We start from the raw sequence: 19,067 nt of genomic DNA, 5'->3' as shown, positions 1-19,067 counted from the left end.
CCTTTTTTTTTTTTTTAAAAAAACAATGTAATTTATTGAATTTGATATAATAAGATAGATAGAACCAAATATGATGAAGATTGGATTAACAAAAAAATAAACTATTCTATTCTTTTCGTTTGGGAGGATACACAGAAGTGATGATGATTGTTGTTGTTTTTTCATGCCGACAGCCACAGAAAACCTTTTTCAACGGAATTCAAAACTTGGGAATTGCCGTTGTAGTGCATGAGAGAGCGTTAATTCTTGGAACCTATAAAAACAAAGAAAAATAGGAAATGATTATAATGAAAAAAAAAAAAAATCAATCATTCTATATAGTTTTACCATTCGATATTACTGCGACAATAATAAAAGCTAGCAAAAAAAAGAAAAAGAAAAAGTCAGTTTTTTAGGCATTGTAGTTATTGATGAAGGATGACTTACCCATTGATGTTACCTGTAGACCGCTGGTAACAAATATAGTAGAATCCAGCATAACTTGCTCCATCAATACTATTCAGGTGATGATTGGGTACCAGAAACTTCTCTTTCCATCGCATATAAATGAAATCTTGGTCCAAATGGTCATAATGGAAGTCATCTTTGTTGAATATATCTAAGTACGGAGCAAAAGAAGCAAATCGTCCCTAATCCAAATAAAAAAGTAAATCAATATTTTCTTTTCATCATCATCTCTTTTTTTGTTTTTTTTGTTACTGGTATTTTACCCAATGCTTTGTATCCACTGAAAGATCAGCCAACCATTTTCTAGTTAGAAAAGAATGCTTGGGTCCAATAATTTCTCCTTCAAAAAAAGTCTAATGATGAGAAAAAAAAATGTTATTATTCTTCTATTTTGAAAGGATATTCCCTTCTTTCATCAAAATATTAACTTACAGTAATTTCAGGATATAGAGCCGTAAGACCAGATATATGAAGATAACCACCAAGTACATCATTTTTTAAATCAACATACTAGTTATCATAAAAATAATAAAAAAAAGGAATGTTTAATGAAAGTCTTCAAGAAAAAAAAAAGAGAAAGATTACTTACCTGGATTTCAACCGCAACATCGTAATTACTTGTGGCCCCTTTTTGTATACCAATAAATTCAGATCCACTATAAAGATGTCCCAAACTACCACTAGTCAAACGTTGATCAGAGAGATCCACCCATCGATCATCATCCGTACGATTGGTCAATAAACAAATTTTTCGGTTTCTCGTCCATTTTCTTCCGTTGTCGTTAGAGGACCGATGCCAAGTTGAAGATTCATTTAGTAAAGATTGAGAAGGTAAGGTTGATTTGCCGTTATAAGTATTGCCACTAGTCTTCGTGAGAAACTTGTTACAATGACTCTTGTGGCACGTCTGGAAGTCAAGTTGACCACTACAACCTGGACAATAGTTCCCTTGTTGAGAAGATGAATGAGAACTTATGGTATTAGTGGTAGATGTTGTTCTTGAATGATTAGCTGTAGAGGTTGCTGTTGGTGTTGGTGTTGTTATACTAGTATTACTGTTTTCACGACCAATGTAAAAGGACTGGAAGGCAAAAGTAGAAGGAGTTGTATCAGTAGTAGGACTATTGTTGTTAACAGTATTCCGTGTACGAGAAGATCGTTGAATTATTGTTCCTGTTGTAAGAGTAGAAGTGGTAGAGGAAGATACTGGCATATTCAATATAAATGAATTAAAAGAAAATAATAAAAAAATAAAAAAAATAAAAAAAAAATAAATAAATAAAAGAAGACGAAAGAAATAAAACGAAGAAAAAAAAAAGGAGGGAAACACAAAGAAGAAACAGAAAAATAAAGTAAGAACTGAGATTCAAACTTATTGCATTGTACACTGGTTTTTTATTTTTTTTTCTTTTTTTTTATTTTTGGTGTGTGGGGAAAAAATATATTGTATACAAAAAGTATTATAAACTATATACTACATCAACTAAATTTACCCTAGAGAATAAACATTTCAATCGTGATTGTTCAGATATACCTTGGAAACCAGGAATATTCTTCAAAATAAAAGTATCCAATTGATGATGTCTTTCCGCTAATAGTTCAAGTTTGTTCCATACATCTTTGCTAATCATTGAGTCAGTCATCATTGTTGAAGTAGAGGAAGAAATCTTATACCTTTCGTGACCATGAATAATTAGTTGTTTTAAAGATTTAATAGGATGAACCATATCATATGTTTGTCGAAACATTGCCAATAAATCCAATTGATTATCATCATCATAATCCTCATCATCGTTGTTACTGTGTAGATATATTTCCAAAATTCTTATTCTTGAAAGTAAATCTGTGGGGAATCGTGGTGGTGTTGATATTGTTGTACCATAGCGAGCCAGTCGTGATGCTTGTATCAAAATGCCTCCTCTGATTACCAATGTATGTATTCGTTGATTCTGTGCGAGACATTCCAGTACACTCCTTGATGGTAACACATGATCTAATTCCAAGGTCGATACTGGTAATTGTTGAAGTAAAGGTCGAAGTGTGTGATCCCATCCACGACCAGTACAACAAGGACATCTTTGTATTGGTTCCCGAGCTGTAAATACCAAATGAGATAAAAAAGTACATTGGTTTTCAAATGTTAGTAATGATGAAGGGTGATGATTCATACAATGTGTCGTCAATGCATCTGAGATAATATTAGATGGAAGAGCCAAAACACGAGATGGTCGATGACGATTTGCCATTCTTGGGGTATATTGAGAATCATATAAAATTTCCACAGTTTTCACGTTTGGGCACGTGTCTAATAAGATCTTGATGGATGCCGAAAGTGATTCTAATATTATCCAAACAAAAGAAAACGGGTTGTTAGTTAAACTATGGATTATTATTATTATTATTATTATTATTATTATTATTATTATTTACCAGTTGCTATGGGTTGTTCACAAGATGATTGCTGTTGAATCAAATTTGATTGTGATGTAGGTTTTAATAATAAAGTAAGGTTGAGTACAATTTGACGGACTTGAAGATGAAAAGGAAGACGATTTTGTTTTGATGACAGTAAAAGATGAGTCCAACTTGGTTGAAAAAGAGATAAAGAGGTTGGACATTCCACAGTATGTAATAAAGAAGATAATAAAGTGAATGGTAAAGTACGTTGTCGTATAGAAAGATAATCTGATCCTACAGAGAACCATGACCTACAAATACTACAAGTCGAAAGAACGTTCAAAGCCCATAAACGACGTCGAGCTATATCTTTTATCAACCGAATATTGTCCATTCCGTCGTATAACCATTGGTAGATTTCCAAGATGAGTTCTGGTGGTAATTCTGATAAAAGCATAAAAAGTATAAATTTGAAGTCAGGATATAAGTAAAAGACGAAGACTAATAGAAAAAAAAAAGAAAAAGAAAAATAGAAAAGGGAAAGAAAAAAAGAAGGGGAAAAAGAAGTAACGAAAAAAAAAAAAAAAAAGAGCGACATTATCAGGTGAATTTTATGCGACTATGGCTAGTTTGTAATACACTCACATCTATAAGATTACCTGATGAAATCCTTTCCCAGTATCATGTTATCAAATCCACTTTTTATTTTACTGTTAAATGATATTGGACCCGAGTTTGTTCATGCTTTCGTGTAGCATAAAGCTCATTTCAAATGGATGATCTAAACTCCGTGTGCATATGACTCAAATCTTTTTTGGGAAGTTGTGTCACAATTTCTTTTCCTCTTTCTTTTCTTTCTTGTATCGTCAGCAATAAAATCACTTCTAGGAGGTGGCCAATTTTTCGTCATTGTCAACTTCATCATCGTTACCTAGCACACCATCATTATCAACATTAACACCAATAACTAACAACAGCAAAGAAGCGTAAAATTGAGCAAGCCACCTACAAAATCGATTACAAGGCCAAATTCACAAAACATATCTTCTCCAATGGTTCTATAACTTAATTTATAACAAGGACAACTCTTGTGACTTTGACAAATCTACAAAGGATTGCTGACAAAGTGGAAAAACATATGGATTGATAATTTATCAAGTCATTATTATAACCGAATTCACTATCGAATTGATGAGGTAGGACTTACTTTTAATTATATTATTTTAATGAATGTTATGCTCAATATTTTCTTTGGATATCATATATTATAGTTGGAAATGAATTTTGTTATATGCTCTTTTTATTCGTCCATTCTTGTTAAACACCAACATGTCAGGAATATCAATCATCAAAAGTTGAACCAGTTGTCTAGAAAACATCCTGTTGATCATACTAGTGTGGATGGAATATCTGAACAACAGGAATTATATTTACTCTACACGTAGTACATAAGATGATATTCATAATGGCAGAAAAAAAGTAAGTCCTTTATAGAAAATAAATTAATAAAAAGGTATACCAGATACTGTACTAACCCATCACTGTTACTATTTTGCAAGCAACCTATTCAACTCAATTGACTCAACCTGGATGGCCGTATCTGGATATTGATAAGAAGGAACTGTTAAACGAAAGAATACGTCAGTTTTAGGAATGTTATTGATGGTATCGCTCTCCCTAATCATCACACATCTGGACAATCATGATGATTATTGGTATTTTATCGGTTTCTTTTTTTTATTTTTGTTGTATATATTCTTCTTTTTTTTTTTTTTTACTCACTCTTATGCGTCTTGAGTGTTGATATGATCATCCGTAAAACTCCATTGAGGGAGTCTAAATGTCAAAAATGAACCATAGTTTTTTGTTTTTTCTACTCGAATGTCCATACAATAAACAATATATGAATCAAAATACAATTGAAGACCATAAATCAAACGAAGATTATACACCATCATATCATATTTAAACAAAATATAAGAAATCGAACAGCATCCATTTCATTTCTAACCTTATCATTATGCATCAAAAAAAAAAGAGACTATCTTAGAAAACTTTTTTCGTAATACACTTTACAAAAATGATATTCCGCGCCAATCATATGTGATTTTCAATGTACCTCTTCCATTGTCGTCGCTCTCCACTCAAATATCATCACTATCATCATCATACCTTGATGATCAAATTACATAAAAGAGTATTAGTATGGAATAATCAATAATACTTTTTATCAGAAGAGACAAAATGGTTTGATATCTAAAACAGCCGACGACTAACATTGATAAAAAGAGTAACTCAAAAAAAAGAAAAACTTTTTTCAACCCCGAAAAAGAGGTATTTTTTTTGTTTACTTTACCCCTTTCTTTTTCCCTTCTCTTCTCTTCTTTTTTTTACCTTATTACTACATATCACCATGGGCAACGTAAGACCTTATAATATTATATGTACCTTTTTTTTTTTTTTTTTTTTTTTTTTTTTTTTTTTTTTTTTTTACTGATGATTACGTTACTAGGGACAAAAAGCACAAATGAAGCGTGAACGCAATGCTAAGGCTACCAAGGGTCCTTCTTCTCAATTGAAAGTGGTATGCATAGAGAAAAAAAAAAGAGTTCACTTTATATTTTATACTTACACTCTTCTTGTTCTTTACATGAAAGAATGCTGCTGCTAAGAACATCATTTGCAAGACCTGTTTCCAAACTTTCCTTTGTACAAGTCGAGAAAAGGCGTAAGTAATTTTGAGGATGATTATTATAGTAAGAATAATACTGACGTGTATAATATTTATTTGTATCTAGTTTGACTGAACATGCCGAAAACAAGCATGGAAAAAAGATGAATGAATGTTTCCCTGACTTTGTTGCTCCCTCATAGTAGTTAGGATAATTAGACCTTCCTCCTCTTTTCTTTATCATGACTGCATTTGTTTTTACTTCACTCTATTATCATATATTTATATACTTTTATTCTTCTTCCGCTAGATTGATTTTATGATCAATGTATAATAAAAACATCTAGAAATTGTTGTTTACCCCTCTTCTTGATTGATTGATCGATTGAAAGTTATGATTGGATGCTTAGATGATTGGAAAACAAATATCTATAACTTTTTTTTTTTTTTTTTGATTCAAGCGACAGTAGGAACGCTACATGGAAAAAGAGAATACAAGAGGAGATAGGTTGACTTTGGAAAACGATGAAAAAGAATAGGATGATATGATGATGATGATGACGGGATGATATATGGTAAATTCTATCAGATATAATTTGAGATTTTTTATTGTTGGAAACAAAAAGAAAGGGTTCATAAGATTATAGAGTACATAACTAAACCATCGCTAACCAAAAGACAATATAGTAATATAATAAAAGTGGGAACATAATAAAATAGGGTCAAGGAATGATCAGAGAGCTAAAGCAGTGGCAACGATGGAGGCAAGACCAAGACCAAAGATACTAGCATTGATGGCTACGGCACCACTCTTGCTTGTTTGAGATTGAGCACTTTCAACACCAGATGGACTAGCAACACTGTTGGAGGGAGTATTGGGTTTGGAAGAAGCCGAAGAAGAAGGAGCAGCAGAAGTAGTGGCATTAGTAGCAGAAACACTAGTACCAGCACCTTCTTTATAGGAAATTTGTTGATTGCAAGCACCGACAGTGGTCACTTTCCAGGTTTTCTATAATATATATATAAAGATTATTTTTATGTCATCAAATAAAGATTTTTTTTTTAAAAAAAAAGAAAAGAATATGAAGAAGTAGAATCGTCTTACCAAAAAGGTAGGCAAAACACGAACAGCAGCATCAACAGTAACATTATATAAATCATGTTCCAAAGATACACCACCATTAGGAGAACTGGCAGCTTCAGATGCCCATTTTGTAACGTTACCATCGATCCAAGAAGCCTTGAAGTTGGGATTTTCAGTCAACTATATGAATCGTTGAAAAAAAGAAAAGATGAATATATTTATCATAAACTTTTGATGATTCAATTTGAATTTTAATATGTTTAACTTACAGCCCAATCATTGGTGTCATGAGTCCAAATCACAGCTACGAAAGAGAAAGAAATATAAAAAATAAATCGATACAGATAAATATATAATATATATGATTATTGTTACCGGAGAAACCGAGAGCCTTTGCAACATCACGAACACGATTATCGATATCACCATAGGGCTAATAAAAAGAAAGAAAAAATTCATGATGATTAAAAAAAAAAAAAATACAAATCTAATTTTTCTTTTTTGTTTAAATATACTAACAGGTCTAAAGAATCTTGGACTAACACCAGTGACTTCCTTGATGACTTGTTCATTCCATTTCAATTCAGCAACAATTTGTTCATTTGTCAAAGAAGTCATATAACTATGGGACCAAGTATGCATAGCGATTTCATGACCAGATTTATAAGCACGTTGAACCAATTCAGGGAACTTGTGGACTTGACCACCTACCATAAAGAAAGTAGCTTTGGTATTGGTTTTATCCAATTCATCATATAATTTAGCACTAAATTCAGAAGGACCATCATCGTAAGTAGGAGCCCATTGACCTTTAGGACATTGATACAAATCTTCTTTTCCAAAACATCCAGTAAAAGTCCAATCACAATAAGGATCACCTTGAGTTTGAGGTTGAGGACCTATGAAAGGATAAAAATATAAAGATAATGAATAATTATTATTATTATAAAATATAAAAAATATTTTACCTTGACCAGGACTAACTTTATAAACAGGAGCATTTGTAATAGTAGCATTTTTAAGAAGATTAAGCCATTCAGGTTTAGCAGTAGGAACAACACCAGCTTCAGGATAAGTTTCCTTAAAAGTGAAACTGGTAGTTTGACCATTGATGGTAGTCAAGGCAATAGCACCTATTACGAATAAATTAGTCAACATGAAATATATATATATAAAAAGAGAGAATAGAAAATAATAATAAAAATAAAATAAAAAAAAGATATTTAAAGGAAAGGAAAGGTGTTAAGAAAGTGAAAGAGAAAGAGAAAAAAAAAGCGGAAGAGTAAAATAGTTTTTTCTTTTCTTTTTTTTTTGATTTCCCGGTGTAACTATTTTAAAATTGGATTGACGTTGAACAAAAAAAAAATTCAATTTTCTATGTTGTAATTGAATATTTATGTTTCTATTGAATTGTTTCCTGATTCTCTATAAAAAAAAAAACCATCAATCAATGTTATTTTTATTTAGGAAAACAAAAAAAAAAAAAAGGTTGGTCTAAATATATCCTTTTTACCCGTGAACTTTATGGTTGGACAGAATCCCGAGAACTTCTCTTCACTTTCCAAACTTTCCAAATCATTTTATTTTTATTTCAGTCTCATTCATTCTTCTTTTTTTTTTTTTTCAAAAATATATTGTTGATTTCACTATACAAAAGAAAAGAAAAGTCATCATTACCATATCAGGAATGTCTTCACTAAAAGTACAAAGCATTGAATAGTAAGTATAAATTCATATACTTTAAACGAATGAATGATGAAATGAGAAGATCAACCTAAATATAATATCATATTTTTCATCCTATTATTAATATATTAATCTTTTATTCTATCATAAGTATCATGATTCATTTCATTATCTATCTACTATATAAAAACTACACTAGATAAACTACGCAGTCCAAAAGAAGATCAATGTAAAAAAAAAAAAAAATGAATATAGATAAAATACTAAAACTACAACTAAACTAATAGATATATTCTGGGGTAAATCCTAAATTCTTCATTTCTTCACAACTTTTCATTGGCATCTTCAATGCTTGTTCATATCGTTCCTTATCATATCCAAATCCAAATAGTGAACCTCTTGCTTGAGATATCCGGAAAGATCGCTGTCGTCGTTCGTTTTGACAATGCATGTTCAGTGCATTGACATAATCACTTTCTACTTGGCGTTCTACACGTCGTAATTTGTAACGTTCTTTCGCAACTGGTGTAAATGATGTTGGGTTGACATAATAAGGAATCTTCAAATCCAATGTTGTTCGAGCCTGCGAATAATCCGTCGATGGTTGAAATTTGTAAAGAGGTGTTGTGTCTTGTGAGAAGAGTCCTGAGAGTAATGCATATAAAAGTAAAACTAAAAGAGGTAACAGTTGAAGTAATCCTGACATGGGGGTTTGTTGTCTCTGTTGTCTTTGTTGTTCTTGTTGTTGTCTAGTTGTGAAAAATGGATGTCGAAATTGTTGCCTTCGATAATGATATTGTTGCTGTCGAAGACCACCTCCACCAAAAAACATATCAAACAGATCTTCCGCCGTCATATCCTCTGGCCCACCACCACCACTATAATACCGTTGATGTTGTGTTGCTGATGATCGCATCTCTGGATCACCTCCTCCTGCATCATAAATTTCTCTTTTTTGTCGATCAGATAATACTGTGAATGCCTTGGAAATCACTGAATAAGATAAAATAAATAAATAATAATATTTGTTAATTGGCAAGTAGCATGATATATTATATAATCATTTACACTTGAATGCTTCATCAGCCCCAGGAGCACCATTCTTGTCAGGATGGAATTGTAAGGCAAGCTATAATTAAAAGAAGGATAATAAGTTCAACTACAATCAATTTAATGAATCTATTGCTTACTTTTCTGTATGATTTTTTTATTTCCACTTCAGTACAAGACTTGCTTAACGATAGTACTTTATAATAATCGGTTCCACAAGATAAAATATTCTTCACTGCTTTAGCTTGTTCAGGAGTATGTTTCTTTTCAGTTGTTGCAAAAGTTGAAGAGGAAGATGTTGTTGATTGTTGACTTCGATGAGTGTTTGCACCAGTTGTTTTGGCTGAAGAGGTTGCTGTTGTGGAAGATTGAACTTGAGTAAGGAATCGTTTTGCTTCATCTGTTGGGTATAAATTGATCGATTTCTTTGTAAATTTCAAAGCACCAGTTTGATTTCCAGAAGCCAAGTGCTCTTTTGCAATGGAAAGACAACGAAATGCTTCATCTTTATTCACTTCCATCGCCTATTGTATTAGGTATATATATATATTATATAAAAAATATGTGTGTGTGGGAAGAAGAAAAAAAAAGAAGAAAAAAAAAACAAGAATTAAAAAAAAAAAGGAAAATTTCGATTGACTAGACCACCGAAATTGATCTAATTGGCCAGATTTTTCAGTAGAAGCTAGAAAAGTTTGAAGAAAAAAAAAGTCGCTCCTTTTTTTTTTTTTTTTTTTTTTTTAGACACAAATTACTCACAGCTATGCAAGTAGCTACACATATAAAATCTATTCCTTCCAATTCTTCTTCAACTAGCAGCAACACTACTACTACGCGCTCATCACATAGTATTGATTCACTTTATCAACTTTTGAAAACTCGTGTCTTTTACAAAACGAATTACACTTCATGGTTGCTGGAATGTATGATTAATGTCACCTTGCCTTTACACTCCAAGTTTGGTCTTCTCATCAAAGAATTCGTCTATTGGTAACAATATTTGACTTGTTTTTTTTTTTTAAGGTAATTCAAACTAACATTTTTTTTTTTGTACTTTAGTATCTTTTTAACAAGCAACAAAGTGGAAAAAATACCAGAAGAATGGATTCGACCTCACTTAGATCAAGTTCATCTCATGACACCTAAACATATATTACTGACGCTTTATATGCTCCAATTCAACGATGCTATCATTTCTTTTCGGACGGATCCAAAATTGATCTCTCTACTCGGAGCCTCTGGTGTTGACATTACAAATCAGCAACACATGCCTTATACTTTATTGGACGTTGTACATACCATTCCTTTACGCGCCATGTTGAATCATGTCGAAACTACAAAAGGTTCCAAGGTCTATCACTCTATATATCCTGATCTAGCCAATTTGACTGCCAATTTGTATCCGGAACTTTTGGATGTAGTGAGCTTCCTCCTTTATGATGGAAAATTAAATCTTGGACGACAATTAAGGTAAAAAGTTTTTTTTTTTTTTTTTTTTTCATTCAAATTAATTTTGAAGTACTAATTTACTAATATCTTTGTCAAATAATAGATCAATTCGCTATGATCAATTTATATCTCAAGATGAATTGAAACAAGCATTATCGGAATACAATTCGAAACCTGATTATGTATTGAATGGTAATCAAAAATTATATAGGAAATACTTTGACACTATATTCATTTTATATTTGTATAGTTCTCTCAAGACTACAAACAATCTCTCTAGAGAACATGGGACCTTGCTCTGAAACCGTTATATCTACGTTAATATCGCCATGCCTGGAAAAGTAAATTGAAAAAAGAAAAGAAAAGGATGATGAAATATAGTGGAAAAAGACTTTCTTGATCAAGTTTGCCCATATCTTTACCTTTTATTTTGTTGATACAGGTACATTGATTCACGGATAATAGATGCTTTTATTTCAACTTGGGAATACTACCACCTATCAATACCACATCAAATTTGGATTTGTACAATCAACAATTTGAATACTCAACGCAAAGACTACACTTTTGACGATCTTGTCCAAAATCCATTTGTTATCTTCCAATCTGATTCACGTATTTTCAGATCGAAAAAATTATTATTACTATGGCTACATGTAAATTTTACAAAAAAAAAAAAAAAAAGATGCGTCGTATATGAAAAGTTCTTCGTTTTCATCCTTTTTTTTTTAAACCAGATCCTATCATGTTTAAGAACTAGCTCCAAACATAGAATATGGAAAAGGTTTCATACAGGCAGTATTAAAGTAAGCCCAAAACAGCATTTTATATAGGTGAAAGACGAATGATAAGGAAAATAAAAAGGTTATTAATTATCATATGTGTTTTATATACTTGATTATCTAGAGACCATTCAATAATCGAAATGTGATGGCATTGATCAATGCTCAAGATTCAGCTATGCTTCAATTATTATTAGATTTATGTCAAGAAAGAGAAGAAGACAGAAATGATCCAGGTAATCCTTGTCATCTAATTTAATCTTAGAAATCAGATTATATGTACTCATATCTTATTCTTTTTTTTTATTTTTTTTTTATGAATCTAGAATCCTTAATGATGGCTAGGAAATTGATTTGCCGATTTATTCATGGAGTGTTTGTTGAAGATCGTGATAGTTTACTTGCAAAAACTCTTCATTTTCAAACATATCCTCCCAACTTGATTCCTATGATGGTAGAACTGGTTCCTTCTCTATGTAAGATTATATATGGACGAATGAAAAAAAAAAGGATATTTCTGGTGATATTAGATTAATGAGTTTTTGTTGTTATTATGGTTTTTAATAGACATCGTCTTCAACTTTTTATCCGAATTAACAAGACAGCCTCAAATCGAAAAACAAGTATTTGGAATCCTTTTAGGATGTGAATTATGTGAAAAGTACCCAATGGAAAGCTAGTAAGTATTCTTATTATATATATATATATATATATATATATATATATATAAAAAGAGTTGTTTTTATGATATAAATACTCATTGTGTTTATGCTTTTTTTTTTTTGTATCTAGTTTGGCTCTTGCAGAAAAATGTTTACTACCTCGATTGATGAAAATTGCTTATCCTGTTCCAACATCTGCCTTGGCCATGTCGACGAATCGAAAATATGACACTTCTACAACACAGCCTCAACAATGTGTACCCTCAGAATACCTTCTGCAGATCATCCCGTCATTTGCTCAACTGGCCCGTGCGTTTCCTCATTTTAGTCCTCAGATCTTGCATGCACTAATGGATATTCAGCAAGGTCTACCAGGACATAACTCGATCATCGGTCAAGAAGGTAGTCACAAGATCATTGTGCTATTGCAACTTCACAAGGTACTGAAGGATACATGTGAAGCCGTACAGAAGGAAGCCGATCATATGGACAATGTCAACAAATCTCTTCAAGTATAGTAATATTAGTTTTATAGTAGTTAGATTATCATTATATTCTTGATTTGTGTATAGTTTATTCATCAAATGTATCATAATAAACAAATAGTCAAAAAAAAAAAATAATAAAAATAAATATGAGGTTGGGGTATCCATATAGGCAAAAAAAAAAAGAAAATAAAAAATAAGAGATGATAGTCGTATTATAGGGTACAATTTAATATCAGTGTTTGACCAGGAATTCAATAAACGAAGCATTATATGAAGTGTCAATGTCATGATCAGTAAGAGTATCAGTGTCAACCATTGAGATATCTGATTTATTATCAACCACCAAACGTAAAGATCCATTCACTACTTGAGTATAACCATTCTTGATATCCAACCATTGTCCGTTTGAACATCCTATATCATCCATAAAGAAAAAAAAAATCCATATCAGCATCTTTTCATGTATTGCGAATGTTCTATCTTAACCTTTGACGTTTGTTTTCAGCATGATACAACCTGACTGGTCACCCACCAAGTATTCGCTCACCTCGATAGTTTCATCTATAGACATTATAAATAAAACAAACATATCATTCAAATCAAACGCAAAAGAACAACACACAAATTACTTTTTTATTTTTTTTACCATTCATTGTAGTTTCCACTGTCACTAACCAATCGATGATCTTGACCCGCAATTGAATACCAAACTGACTTGGAGCAAGTGTTCGTATTGAATTGACCATTGCTATGATACAAAAAAACAAAGCCCATAAACCTTTGTCATTATTTCCACCAAGATTCAAAGAATATTAACCATGTTCTTACCTATTGGCATGTTTATCTTCTTAAGATTCTGCAAAAAAAAAAAAAAAAAAAAAAAGAAAGGAGGGAAAAAAAGGAAATCCAACAAAAAAAAAAAAAAAAAAAAAAAAGGAAGAGGGAATTTTTCGTGCTCCGGCATAACGGTTAACAATTTTACGCACTCATGACAACCTTTTGTTGGAAAGAACAAACGCAATTTTGATGTATGTGACTCTAGATGATAATTCCAAGTATGACTTGTTTTCAATTAAAAAAAAAAAAAATAAAAAAGAAATAACTACATCGAATCATCCGACTTATTTACATATTAAGCATAACCTATGATATCCAGCTGTAGTTGTATTCTAATTTCTATGTAAAAGTAAGAATATACTAATATATAAAGATAGAGATATAGCAAAGCCTGCTTTGATTTTATTGGCCAAAGGCTATTTTGAGGATGAATAAGGTTTTTAAAGTAAAGATTTATGTAAAGATGATAAAAAAAAAAAAAAAAAGAAAGACAATGGAGGAGAGAAGATAATAATAACTAATAACGAAAATAATAAGAGTAATAATAGTAATAATAATAATAGTATAACATAATACACAATAACTACAAGAATAGCCTAATGATATAATTCACCTTTTTCGGAAAGATGCTGATTATGAATTTGACTATTGACTACAGAATCAGTATCAGATGTCACAACAACGTTGGGATCCACTTGTTCATCTTCAAATTCGCAATCATCTTGATACCAATCAAAGTCCTTTTCACCACGAGCTTTGGAAATTAAATAACGGATCCAGATGGGAGACATGGGTCGACTGAAAGCGGCATGCCACCATTCTTCACGCGTAGAATAATCAGGATGAATACGACCACCGGATATCTTGTCCAAAATGTATACAACACCATTGATGATAATATATGAGAAGATACCACCAATCACACCATAAGCGATAGAGTAGGTGAAGGGCATCACAGCCAAAGTGATGAATGCAGGAATAGCATCACCAGGATAATCCCAATTAATATTACGGATACTGGATGTCATCATGGAGCCAACAATAATCAAGGCAGGACCTGTAGACCAAGGAGGGAAACTTGCAAAAATGGGTGAGAAGAAGATAGTAATAAAGAATCCAAAACCAATAGTGATAGCAGTAATACCAGTACGACCACCTTCAGCAATACCAGCACCAGATTCAACAAATGCAGTACATGGTGAACTTCCAAAGCAAGAACCAATAGTGATTGTCAAGGCATCAGTCATAAAAGCAAAAGTGGATTTTTCAAAATCACCACTCTTGTCAGTGAATCCACCATATTTGGCCATACTATACATCTAATTTTTTTTTTTAAAAAAAAAGAAAAGAAAAGAAAAGATGAATAATTTTTTTTTCATTTGACCAATATTACAGTTACGTACAGTTCCAGTGGTATCAAGAATATCAACATATAGAAAAGTGATCAAAGCAATCCAAATATCCTTGCCAGTCAAATCAAAGTTAAATTTACCGAGAGTACTATAAAATAAAAATTACAAATAAGAATAAAAATGTTAGATTGAAATATATATATATATATAATTTAATTTCTTACTGAGTCATCTTGTGTACGGATACTACTTGTTTAAAGTAATCAAACATAGCATCACCTTGAGCAGTATAAGGGAAATAGGTGACAGCATTGTTACGAGGCCAAGAGGTAATTGCAATAAAGATGATAGAGAGAAGAATAGCACCACGAACACGATACAACATCAAGATAGACATAATAATAAGACCTAAAAGACCCATATACATAGTACCAGATTCCATATGACCCCATAAACATGAACCATTCTTGTCCAAGGCAGCATCAGGGCAACCACCTAAAGTGACCAAAGTGGATGTATCTAAGCGAACAAGACCGATACCAGCAGAAGCTTGTAAACCAATGAAACAAAGATATAAACCAATACCACAACCCATGGCTATTTTAATACTCATTGGGATGATTCTAGCTAACCATTGACGAATACCAAAAATAGATAATACCAAAAAGATTAAGCCTTCAATAAAGACAGCAGCTAAAGCAGTTTCATAAGATACTTTGCCAGAACCATGATAACCTACAACAGTATAAGTAAAATAAGCATTCAAACCCATACTATATATGGGAAGTAAAAAAAAAAAAGAAAGGTTCAGTATATCAACAAAATAAAAATCTTCTATTCTATTTACCCAGGAGCAAGACCCAAAGGAAGATTAGCAAAAAAACCCATCAAAATGGAAGAGATCATAGCAATAAGAGAGGTACCCATAATCAAATCAAGTTTAACTTGATAAATACAATTCATATAGTCTACATTGTTGTCACAGGTAGGATCAGCTTCAGTTGCAGGACAAACACAGGTACCACCAGATTCAGAAAGAATAGAAGCATTAACAGATATAATATAAGCCTAAATAAAAATAAATATGAATAATAAGAAAAAGAATATAGTAAATAAAGAAATAAAAAAGAGTTTTTTTTTACCATAGCAAAGAAAGTAGTCAAACCAGCTCGAATTTCAGTTGAAAACCGGGTACCAATACGTTCACGGCGAGCACCTGAACCTTCAAGTTGAAAGTGCTTTCCAATAAACGAATGTGCAATTCTATCGTTTATATTATCAACGAAACCCATTGCAAAGGTTGGTCAAGAATAAAAAAAAGTACAAGAATAAGAGAAGAGAACTAAAAAAGGAAGATACAATAGAAAAAAATTGAGATTTTTATATCGACGGAATCTAAAATGATAAGCTTATCGAACAAAAAAAAAACTTTGATAAACGAATATTAAACCATCAAAATGATTCGCTTAAAAGAAAAACAATCATCGTTTATCAAAACATGACAATAAATTTTTTGATTGTACCCTCTATTTCAATTATATCACTTTTATTTTGTTTACTTGTTACTTTTTCCTATAATAATAATCGATTTACTTTGTTCCTTCTTTATTACACAAAATATCGGTGTATTAAAACAATTCTCAATCTCTCCTTTGAAAATTTTTTCTTTTTTTTTTATTTTTCCTTCCATAGGATTGGTGTGTTTTTTTCTTTATTTCCAAATGGAGCAAGCAGTATTTTTTTTTTTTAGTTTGATATACAAAAAAAAGAAAAGAATTATACCTATTTACTAGTAGTGTATGTTTCTTTTTTTTTCTTTATCATCATCATTATCAAACATTCATTTCTTACAAGGTATTATATTCTTTCTAGATTTTCCTTTTCCTTTTTTTTTCAAGCACCGATGTTGACTTTCTTTCATACAAGATGATGATTAGATATTTTTTGTTTAAGGTACCGAATCAAAAGAAGTTCCAAATCAAGTATCAAAGCACACAATCTTTAAATTACGATCCGCTCCTATTCAAAATCTTATTTAGATATACAATTGGTCTGAGCATTTCATTTACCATATAACAATACCATTTCGAAAAGACTATCTATTCAAATTTAATGAAAAACAATCTATTAAATCTAATCAATCATACATAACAAATTGATTGAAAATATTCCTGATGGTTGCATTTTCAAACAAAATCTTCTAGTTCAAAAAGAAACCAAATAAGGAAAGTGATGTGACCTGGAAGTCACTCAACCGCAAAAAAAAAAAAAAAACGTTAGCGGGATATAGAATTTCCCATTTTGCTTGATTTCTTTTTTTTTTTTTTCTTCCTCTTTTTTGTTCGTTTACTCTCTTTTCATTTTCTAAAATTCTTTTATACAGAAGAAAGATGTCAGCCGATGATAATCTTATGACAGCATTGAATCAATATTTTGTTAGTTCTGGTGAAAAACAAAGGTGAATTATATTCTATGAAAACAAACACTATCATCATTTCACTGACTTTTTTTTTTTTTACTTAACGTTTATCAGGCTGCTGACTTTATTGAAAGCAAGATTAGCAGAAACAAGTTGGAACGATAGTTATTATGCACATTGTAGAGGTAATTAATGATTCTATTCATTCAAAACACACTCATACTCATATATATATATATATATAATTTGGTCTGTTATATATATATATACTGTTTTATAGATACCATGCAAGATCATAAAAACAACTTCACTATGGATGAACTAATACAAGAAACTTCAGATTACGGCAAAAGTAAAAGAGAAAAAAAAAAAAAGAGCAAATTTCATTTATATATTATTATCTTCATACTTACAGTATCAACCTCTCTCTCTCTCTCTCTTTTTTTTATTATCTTTAGGTACTATCAATGAATCGATCAAGAAAGAACTGCTTGTACTTATTAAAAAGTTCTTGACTGATACTGTCTCTACCGCGACTACAACTGATTGACAGCAATATTATTCTTTTATATATATTCTTTTTTTTTTTTGGGCACCTATACGCACAAATGTACACAACGCACATATATACATATATACATATAAACAAACACGCACACACACACATATTGATATACTATACATATTTTTTTTTTGAATAGTACATCATAATAAATCTATTTATTTATAATATATAAAACATCATGATTTTTTTTTTATTGAATGTATTCTAACATAAACAACGTAATCTACAATCTATTTAGCAGCTGCTACATTGACTTCTTCCACAACACCACGTAGTTGAGGTTTCTTGGGTTCTTTAAATGTAAGACGCATAGCATAAGCATCTTCTCCATCGGCATAGTATTTCTTTTCAATTTCGTGTACACTAACAAAAGAAAAAAAAAGATTAGTTCATTCTATTTCATATACTTTGGAATTTGTTACCTGAACTTCAATGTATCACGATAAAGACCAATAGCAGCTCGGTTTGTCTTTCGAACATGAAGAGAAACATAATGAGCATTAAATACTTCTATCATTTGTTTCGAAGATTGTGTCATGAGTTTTTCTGCTAAACCAAGTCTTCGATAAGTTCGCATAACAGATAATGAAGTAATATGTCCATGAGGTACGTCTGAAGGTTCTTCTTCCCTATTGTATATATTCATAAAGTAAAAGAGAAAGTATTAATAAGAGTACATACATATATATATATATATATATAGTGTGTTTTATCATTGATTACATTTTCGCGAGAACGTAACCAACAATCTTGCCATTATCGTCTTCAGCTACAAATGATAGTTGTGGCCAAGACAAAGCGTGATATAAATCTATATATAAGTGGGAAATAGTATCGTTAATATATATATATTAAGATGTCCTCGATTCCTTACAATATTTCATTTGATAGTTTTCAGGAAGGTCAAGCAAATTGCAGTTTTGAATAGCGATCAAGTCATCAACCTAAATAGAAATAACTAGCTTTAGTATCAAAACTGTCCATGTTTAAAGTGTCTGAAAAATAACATATATAATATTGAACTTACAGTCGCTTGTCTAATGTTCATATTTGAATATAGTTAGTTATAAGATATATATGTTATATAAAAAAAAAAAAAAAGAAAAGAAAAGAAAAGTGTAAAAACCCGATTCCCCCTTTTTTTTTTGTTATTTTCACTCATGTCTCCCAAGTGACGA

The 19,067-nt window shown here is 31.1% G+C and overlaps 10 protein-coding genes across 10 annotated transcripts; 3 read left to right on the top strand and 7 right to left on the bottom strand.

Moving 5' to 3' along the window:
- Nucleotides 1-41: 41 nt before the first annotated feature.
- Nucleotides 42-1,765, bottom strand: BX664DRAFT_324636 (vacuolar import and degradation protein-domain-containing protein). The gene is made up of 6 exons (XM_051543887.1): nucleotides 1,037-1,765; nucleotides 880-957; nucleotides 711-800; nucleotides 427-629; nucleotides 328-357; nucleotides 42-253 (listed from the first exon to the last, which is right to left on the bottom strand). The coding sequence occupies exons 1-6, from the start codon at nucleotides 1,658-1,660 to the stop codon at nucleotides 190-192; spliced, it is 1,089 nt and encodes a 362-aa protein (XP_051402933.1). The 5' UTR covers nucleotides 1,661-1,765; the 3' UTR covers nucleotides 42-189.
- Nucleotides 1,766-1,838: 73 nt separating this feature from the next.
- On the bottom strand, nucleotides 1,839-3,396 carry BX664DRAFT_324634 (uncharacterized protein). Its single transcript, XM_051543886.1, has 2 exons — nucleotides 2,878-3,396; nucleotides 1,839-2,785 (listed from the first exon to the last, which is right to left on the bottom strand). The coding sequence occupies exons 1-2, from the start codon at nucleotides 3,299-3,301 to the stop codon at nucleotides 1,908-1,910; spliced, it is 1,302 nt and encodes a 433-aa protein (XP_051402932.1). The 5' UTR covers nucleotides 3,302-3,396; the 3' UTR covers nucleotides 1,839-1,907.
- Nucleotides 3,397-5,171: 1,775 nt separating this feature from the next.
- BX664DRAFT_324629 (At2g23090 like protein) lies at nucleotides 5,172-5,888 on the top strand. The gene is made up of 4 exons (XM_051543885.1): nucleotides 5,172-5,266; nucleotides 5,357-5,428; nucleotides 5,502-5,572; nucleotides 5,643-5,888. The coding sequence occupies exons 1-4, from the start codon at nucleotides 5,258-5,260 to the stop codon at nucleotides 5,716-5,718; spliced, it is 228 nt and encodes a 75-aa protein (XP_051402931.1). The 5' UTR covers nucleotides 5,172-5,257; the 3' UTR covers nucleotides 5,719-5,888.
- Nucleotides 5,889-6,090: 202 nt separating this feature from the next.
- BX664DRAFT_291731 (uncharacterized protein) lies at nucleotides 6,091-7,842 on the bottom strand. The gene is made up of 6 exons (XM_051541954.1): nucleotides 7,568-7,842; nucleotides 7,119-7,498; nucleotides 6,975-7,032; nucleotides 6,869-6,903; nucleotides 6,621-6,779; nucleotides 6,091-6,524 (listed from the first exon to the last, which is right to left on the bottom strand). Exons 1-6 carry the CDS (start codon nucleotides 7,755-7,757, stop codon nucleotides 6,249-6,251), a joined length of 1,098 nt encoding a protein of 365 aa, XP_051402930.1. The 5' UTR covers nucleotides 7,758-7,842; the 3' UTR covers nucleotides 6,091-6,248.
- Nucleotides 7,843-8,403: 561 nt separating this feature from the next.
- BX664DRAFT_324622 (DnaJ-domain-containing protein) lies at nucleotides 8,404-9,938 on the bottom strand. The gene is made up of 3 exons (XM_051543884.1): nucleotides 9,476-9,938; nucleotides 9,354-9,414; nucleotides 8,404-9,278 (listed from the first exon to the last, which is right to left on the bottom strand). Exons 1-3 carry the CDS (start codon nucleotides 9,854-9,856, stop codon nucleotides 8,566-8,568), a joined length of 1,155 nt encoding a protein of 384 aa, XP_051402929.1. The 5' UTR covers nucleotides 9,857-9,938; the 3' UTR covers nucleotides 8,404-8,565.
- Nucleotides 9,939-10,089: 151 nt separating this feature from the next.
- Nucleotides 10,090-12,913, top strand: BX664DRAFT_324621 (integrator complex subunit 2). Its single transcript, XM_051543883.1, has 10 exons — nucleotides 10,090-10,325; nucleotides 10,395-10,805; nucleotides 10,888-10,976; nucleotides 11,035-11,125; nucleotides 11,227-11,440; nucleotides 11,522-11,590; nucleotides 11,691-11,802; nucleotides 11,893-12,042; nucleotides 12,134-12,245; nucleotides 12,359-12,913. The coding sequence occupies exons 1-10, from the start codon at nucleotides 10,099-10,101 to the stop codon at nucleotides 12,744-12,746; spliced, it is 1,863 nt and encodes a 620-aa protein (XP_051402928.1). The 5' UTR covers nucleotides 10,090-10,098; the 3' UTR covers nucleotides 12,747-12,913.
- On the bottom strand, nucleotides 12,797-13,585 carry BX664DRAFT_324616 (uncharacterized protein). Its single transcript, XM_051543882.1, has 4 exons — nucleotides 13,545-13,585; nucleotides 13,363-13,464; nucleotides 13,203-13,277; nucleotides 12,797-13,130 (listed from the first exon to the last, which is right to left on the bottom strand). The coding sequence occupies exons 1-4, from the start codon at nucleotides 13,552-13,554 to the stop codon at nucleotides 12,949-12,951; spliced, it is 369 nt and encodes a 122-aa protein (XP_051402927.1). The 5' UTR covers nucleotides 13,555-13,585; the 3' UTR covers nucleotides 12,797-12,948.
- A 463-nt stretch (nucleotides 13,586-14,048) lies between these two features.
- Nucleotides 14,049-16,232, bottom strand: BX664DRAFT_274898 (permease family-domain-containing protein). The gene is made up of 5 exons (XM_051541260.1): nucleotides 16,048-16,232; nucleotides 15,753-15,973; nucleotides 15,130-15,678; nucleotides 14,957-15,053; nucleotides 14,049-14,872 (listed from the first exon to the last, which is right to left on the bottom strand). The coding sequence occupies exons 1-5, from the start codon at nucleotides 16,195-16,197 to the stop codon at nucleotides 14,150-14,152; spliced, it is 1,740 nt and encodes a 579-aa protein (XP_051402926.1). The 5' UTR covers nucleotides 16,198-16,232; the 3' UTR covers nucleotides 14,049-14,149.
- Nucleotides 16,233-17,254: 1,022 nt separating this feature from the next.
- On the top strand, nucleotides 17,255-18,015 carry BX664DRAFT_64351 (transcription factor e(y)2-domain-containing protein). Its single transcript, XM_051549666.1, has 4 exons — nucleotides 17,255-17,363; nucleotides 17,439-17,509; nucleotides 17,605-17,676; nucleotides 17,783-18,015. Exons 1-4 carry the CDS (start codon nucleotides 17,296-17,298, stop codon nucleotides 17,872-17,874), a joined length of 303 nt encoding a protein of 100 aa, XP_051402925.1. The 5' UTR covers nucleotides 17,255-17,295; the 3' UTR covers nucleotides 17,875-18,015.
- Nucleotides 18,016-18,043: 28 nt separating this feature from the next.
- On the bottom strand, nucleotides 18,044-18,987 carry BX664DRAFT_324613 (acyl-CoA N-acyltransferase). The gene is made up of 5 exons (XM_051543881.1): nucleotides 18,917-18,987; nucleotides 18,764-18,833; nucleotides 18,613-18,700; nucleotides 18,312-18,518; nucleotides 18,044-18,252 (listed from the first exon to the last, which is right to left on the bottom strand). The coding sequence occupies exons 1-5, from the start codon at nucleotides 18,935-18,937 to the stop codon at nucleotides 18,120-18,122; spliced, it is 519 nt and encodes a 172-aa protein (XP_051402924.1). The 5' UTR covers nucleotides 18,938-18,987; the 3' UTR covers nucleotides 18,044-18,119.
- Between the last annotated feature and the right edge of the window lie 80 nt (nucleotides 18,988-19,067).

The sequence above is a fragment of the Halteromyces radiatus genome, assembly GCF_025201355.1.
Source record: "Halteromyces radiatus strain CBS 162.75 chromosome Unknown BX664scaffold_2, whole genome shotgun sequence".
Lineage (NCBI taxonomy): Eukaryota > Fungi > Mucoromycota > Mucoromycetes > Mucorales > Cunninghamellaceae > Halteromyces > Halteromyces radiatus.
The sequence above is the reverse complement of the archived record's forward strand: the minus strand, read 5'-3'. Positions and strand labels throughout refer to the sequence as shown.

What these genes read in the sequence shown, in the direction of transcription:
- BX664DRAFT_324636 (XM_051543887.1), bottom strand. Translation starts at nt 1,660, where the DNA reads ATGCCAGTATCTTCCTCTACCACTTCTACTCTTACAACAGGAACAATA. An exon ending in CTCTATATCCTGAAATTACT is followed by an intron (nt 801 to 879) that starts GTAAGTTAATAT and finishes TCTCATCATTAG; the next exon opens with ACTTTTTTTGAAGGAGAAAT. An exon ending in CAGTGGATACAAAGCATTGG is followed by an intron (nt 630 to 710) that starts GTAAAATACCAG and finishes TATTTGGATTAG; the next exon opens with GGACGATTTGCTTCTTTTGC.
- BX664DRAFT_324634 (XM_051543886.1), bottom strand. Translation starts at nt 3,301, where the DNA reads ATGCTTTTATCAGAATTACCACCAGAACTCATCTTGGAAATCTACCAA. An exon ending in TGAACAACCCATAGCAACTG is followed by an intron (nt 2,786 to 2,877) that starts GTAAATAATAAT and finishes GGATAATATTAG; the next exon opens with AATCACTTTCGGCATCCATC.
- BX664DRAFT_324629 (XM_051543885.1), top strand. An exon ending in CTTCTTCTCAATTGAAAGTG is followed by an intron (nt 5,429 to 5,501) that starts GTATGCATAGAG and finishes TTTACATGAAAG; the next exon opens with AATGCTGCTGCTAAGAACAT. An exon ending in TGTACAAGTCGAGAAAAGGC is followed by an intron (nt 5,573 to 5,642) that starts GTAAGTAATTTT and finishes ATTTGTATCTAG; the next exon opens with TTTGACTGAACATGCCGAAA.
- BX664DRAFT_291731 (XM_051541954.1), bottom strand. Translation starts at nt 7,757, where the DNA reads ATGTTGACTAATTTATTCGTAATAGGTGCTATTGCCTTGACTACCATC. An exon ending in GTCCAAGATTCTTTAGACCT is followed by an intron (nt 7,033 to 7,118) that starts GTTAGTATATTT and finishes TCTTTTTATTAG; the next exon opens with CCCTATGGTGATATCGATAA. An exon ending in AAAGGCTCTCGGTTTCTCCG is followed by an intron (nt 6,904 to 6,974) that starts GTAACAATAATC and finishes TCTCTTTCGTAG; the next exon opens with CTGTGATTTGGACTCATGAC.
- BX664DRAFT_324622 (XM_051543884.1), bottom strand. Translation starts at nt 9,856, where the DNA reads ATGGAAGTGAATAAAGATGAAGCATTTCGTTGTCTTTCCATTGCAAAA. An exon ending in TAAAAAAATCATACAGAAAA is followed by an intron (nt 9,415 to 9,475) that starts GTAAGCAATAGA and finishes TTTTAATTATAG; the next exon opens with CTTGCCTTACAATTCCATCC. An exon ending in GGCTGATGAAGCATTCAAGT is followed by an intron (nt 9,279 to 9,353) that starts GTAAATGATTAT and finishes TATCTTATTCAG; the next exon opens with TGATTTCCAAGGCATTCACA.
- BX664DRAFT_324621 (XM_051543883.1), top strand. Translation starts at nt 10,099, where the DNA reads ATGCAAGTAGCTACACATATAAAATCTATTCCTTCCAATTCTTCTTCA. An exon ending in AGAACTGGTTCCTTCTCTAT is followed by an intron (nt 12,043 to 12,133) that starts GTAAGATTATAT and finishes GGTTTTTAATAG; the next exon opens with ACATCGTCTTCAACTTTTTA. An exon ending in AAGTACCCAATGGAAAGCTA is followed by an intron (nt 12,246 to 12,358) that starts GTAAGTATTCTT and finishes TTTTGTATCTAG; the next exon opens with TTTGGCTCTTGCAGAAAAAT.
- BX664DRAFT_324616 (XM_051543882.1), bottom strand. An exon ending in AGTGGAAACTACAATGAATG is followed by an intron (nt 13,278 to 13,362) that starts GTAAAAAAAATA and finishes TAATGTCTATAG; the next exon opens with ATGAAACTATCGAGGTGAGC. An exon ending in GCTGAAAACAAACGTCAAAG is followed by an intron (nt 13,131 to 13,202) that starts GTTAAGATAGAA and finishes TGGATGATATAG; the next exon opens with GATGTTCAAACGGACAATGG.
- BX664DRAFT_274898 (XM_051541260.1), bottom strand. Translation starts at nt 16,197, where the DNA reads ATGGGTTTCGTTGATAATATAAACGATAGAATTGCACATTCGTTTATT. An exon ending in CCTTTGGGTCTTGCTCCTGG is followed by an intron (nt 15,679 to 15,752) that starts GTAAATAGAATA and finishes TCCCATATATAG; the next exon opens with TATGGGTTTGAATGCTTATT. An exon ending in TCCGTACACAAGATGACTCA is followed by an intron (nt 15,054 to 15,129) that starts GTAAGAAATTAA and finishes TTTATTTTATAG; the next exon opens with TACTCTCGGTAAATTTAACT.
- BX664DRAFT_64351 (XM_051549666.1), top strand. Translation starts at nt 17,296, where the DNA reads ATGTCAGCCGATGATAATCTTATGACAGCATTGAATCAATATTTTGTT. An exon ending in AGTTCTGGTGAAAAACAAAG is followed by an intron (nt 17,364 to 17,438) that starts GTGAATTATATT and finishes AACGTTTATCAG; the next exon opens with GCTGCTGACTTTATTGAAAG. An exon ending in AACTTCAGATTACGGCAAAA is followed by an intron (nt 17,677 to 17,782) that starts GTAAAAGAGAAA and finishes TATTATCTTTAG; the next exon opens with GTACTATCAATGAATCGATC.
- BX664DRAFT_324613 (XM_051543881.1), bottom strand. Translation starts at nt 18,937, where the DNA reads ATGAACATTAGACAAGCGACT. An exon ending in TGAACATTAGACAAGCGACT is followed by an intron (nt 18,834 to 18,916) that starts GTAAGTTCAATA and finishes ATTTCTATTTAG; the next exon opens with GTTGATGACTTGATCGCTAT. An exon ending in GGTTACGTTCTCGCGAAAAT is followed by an intron (nt 18,519 to 18,612) that starts GTAATCAATGAT and finishes TATATACAATAG; the next exon opens with GGAAGAAGAACCTTCAGACG.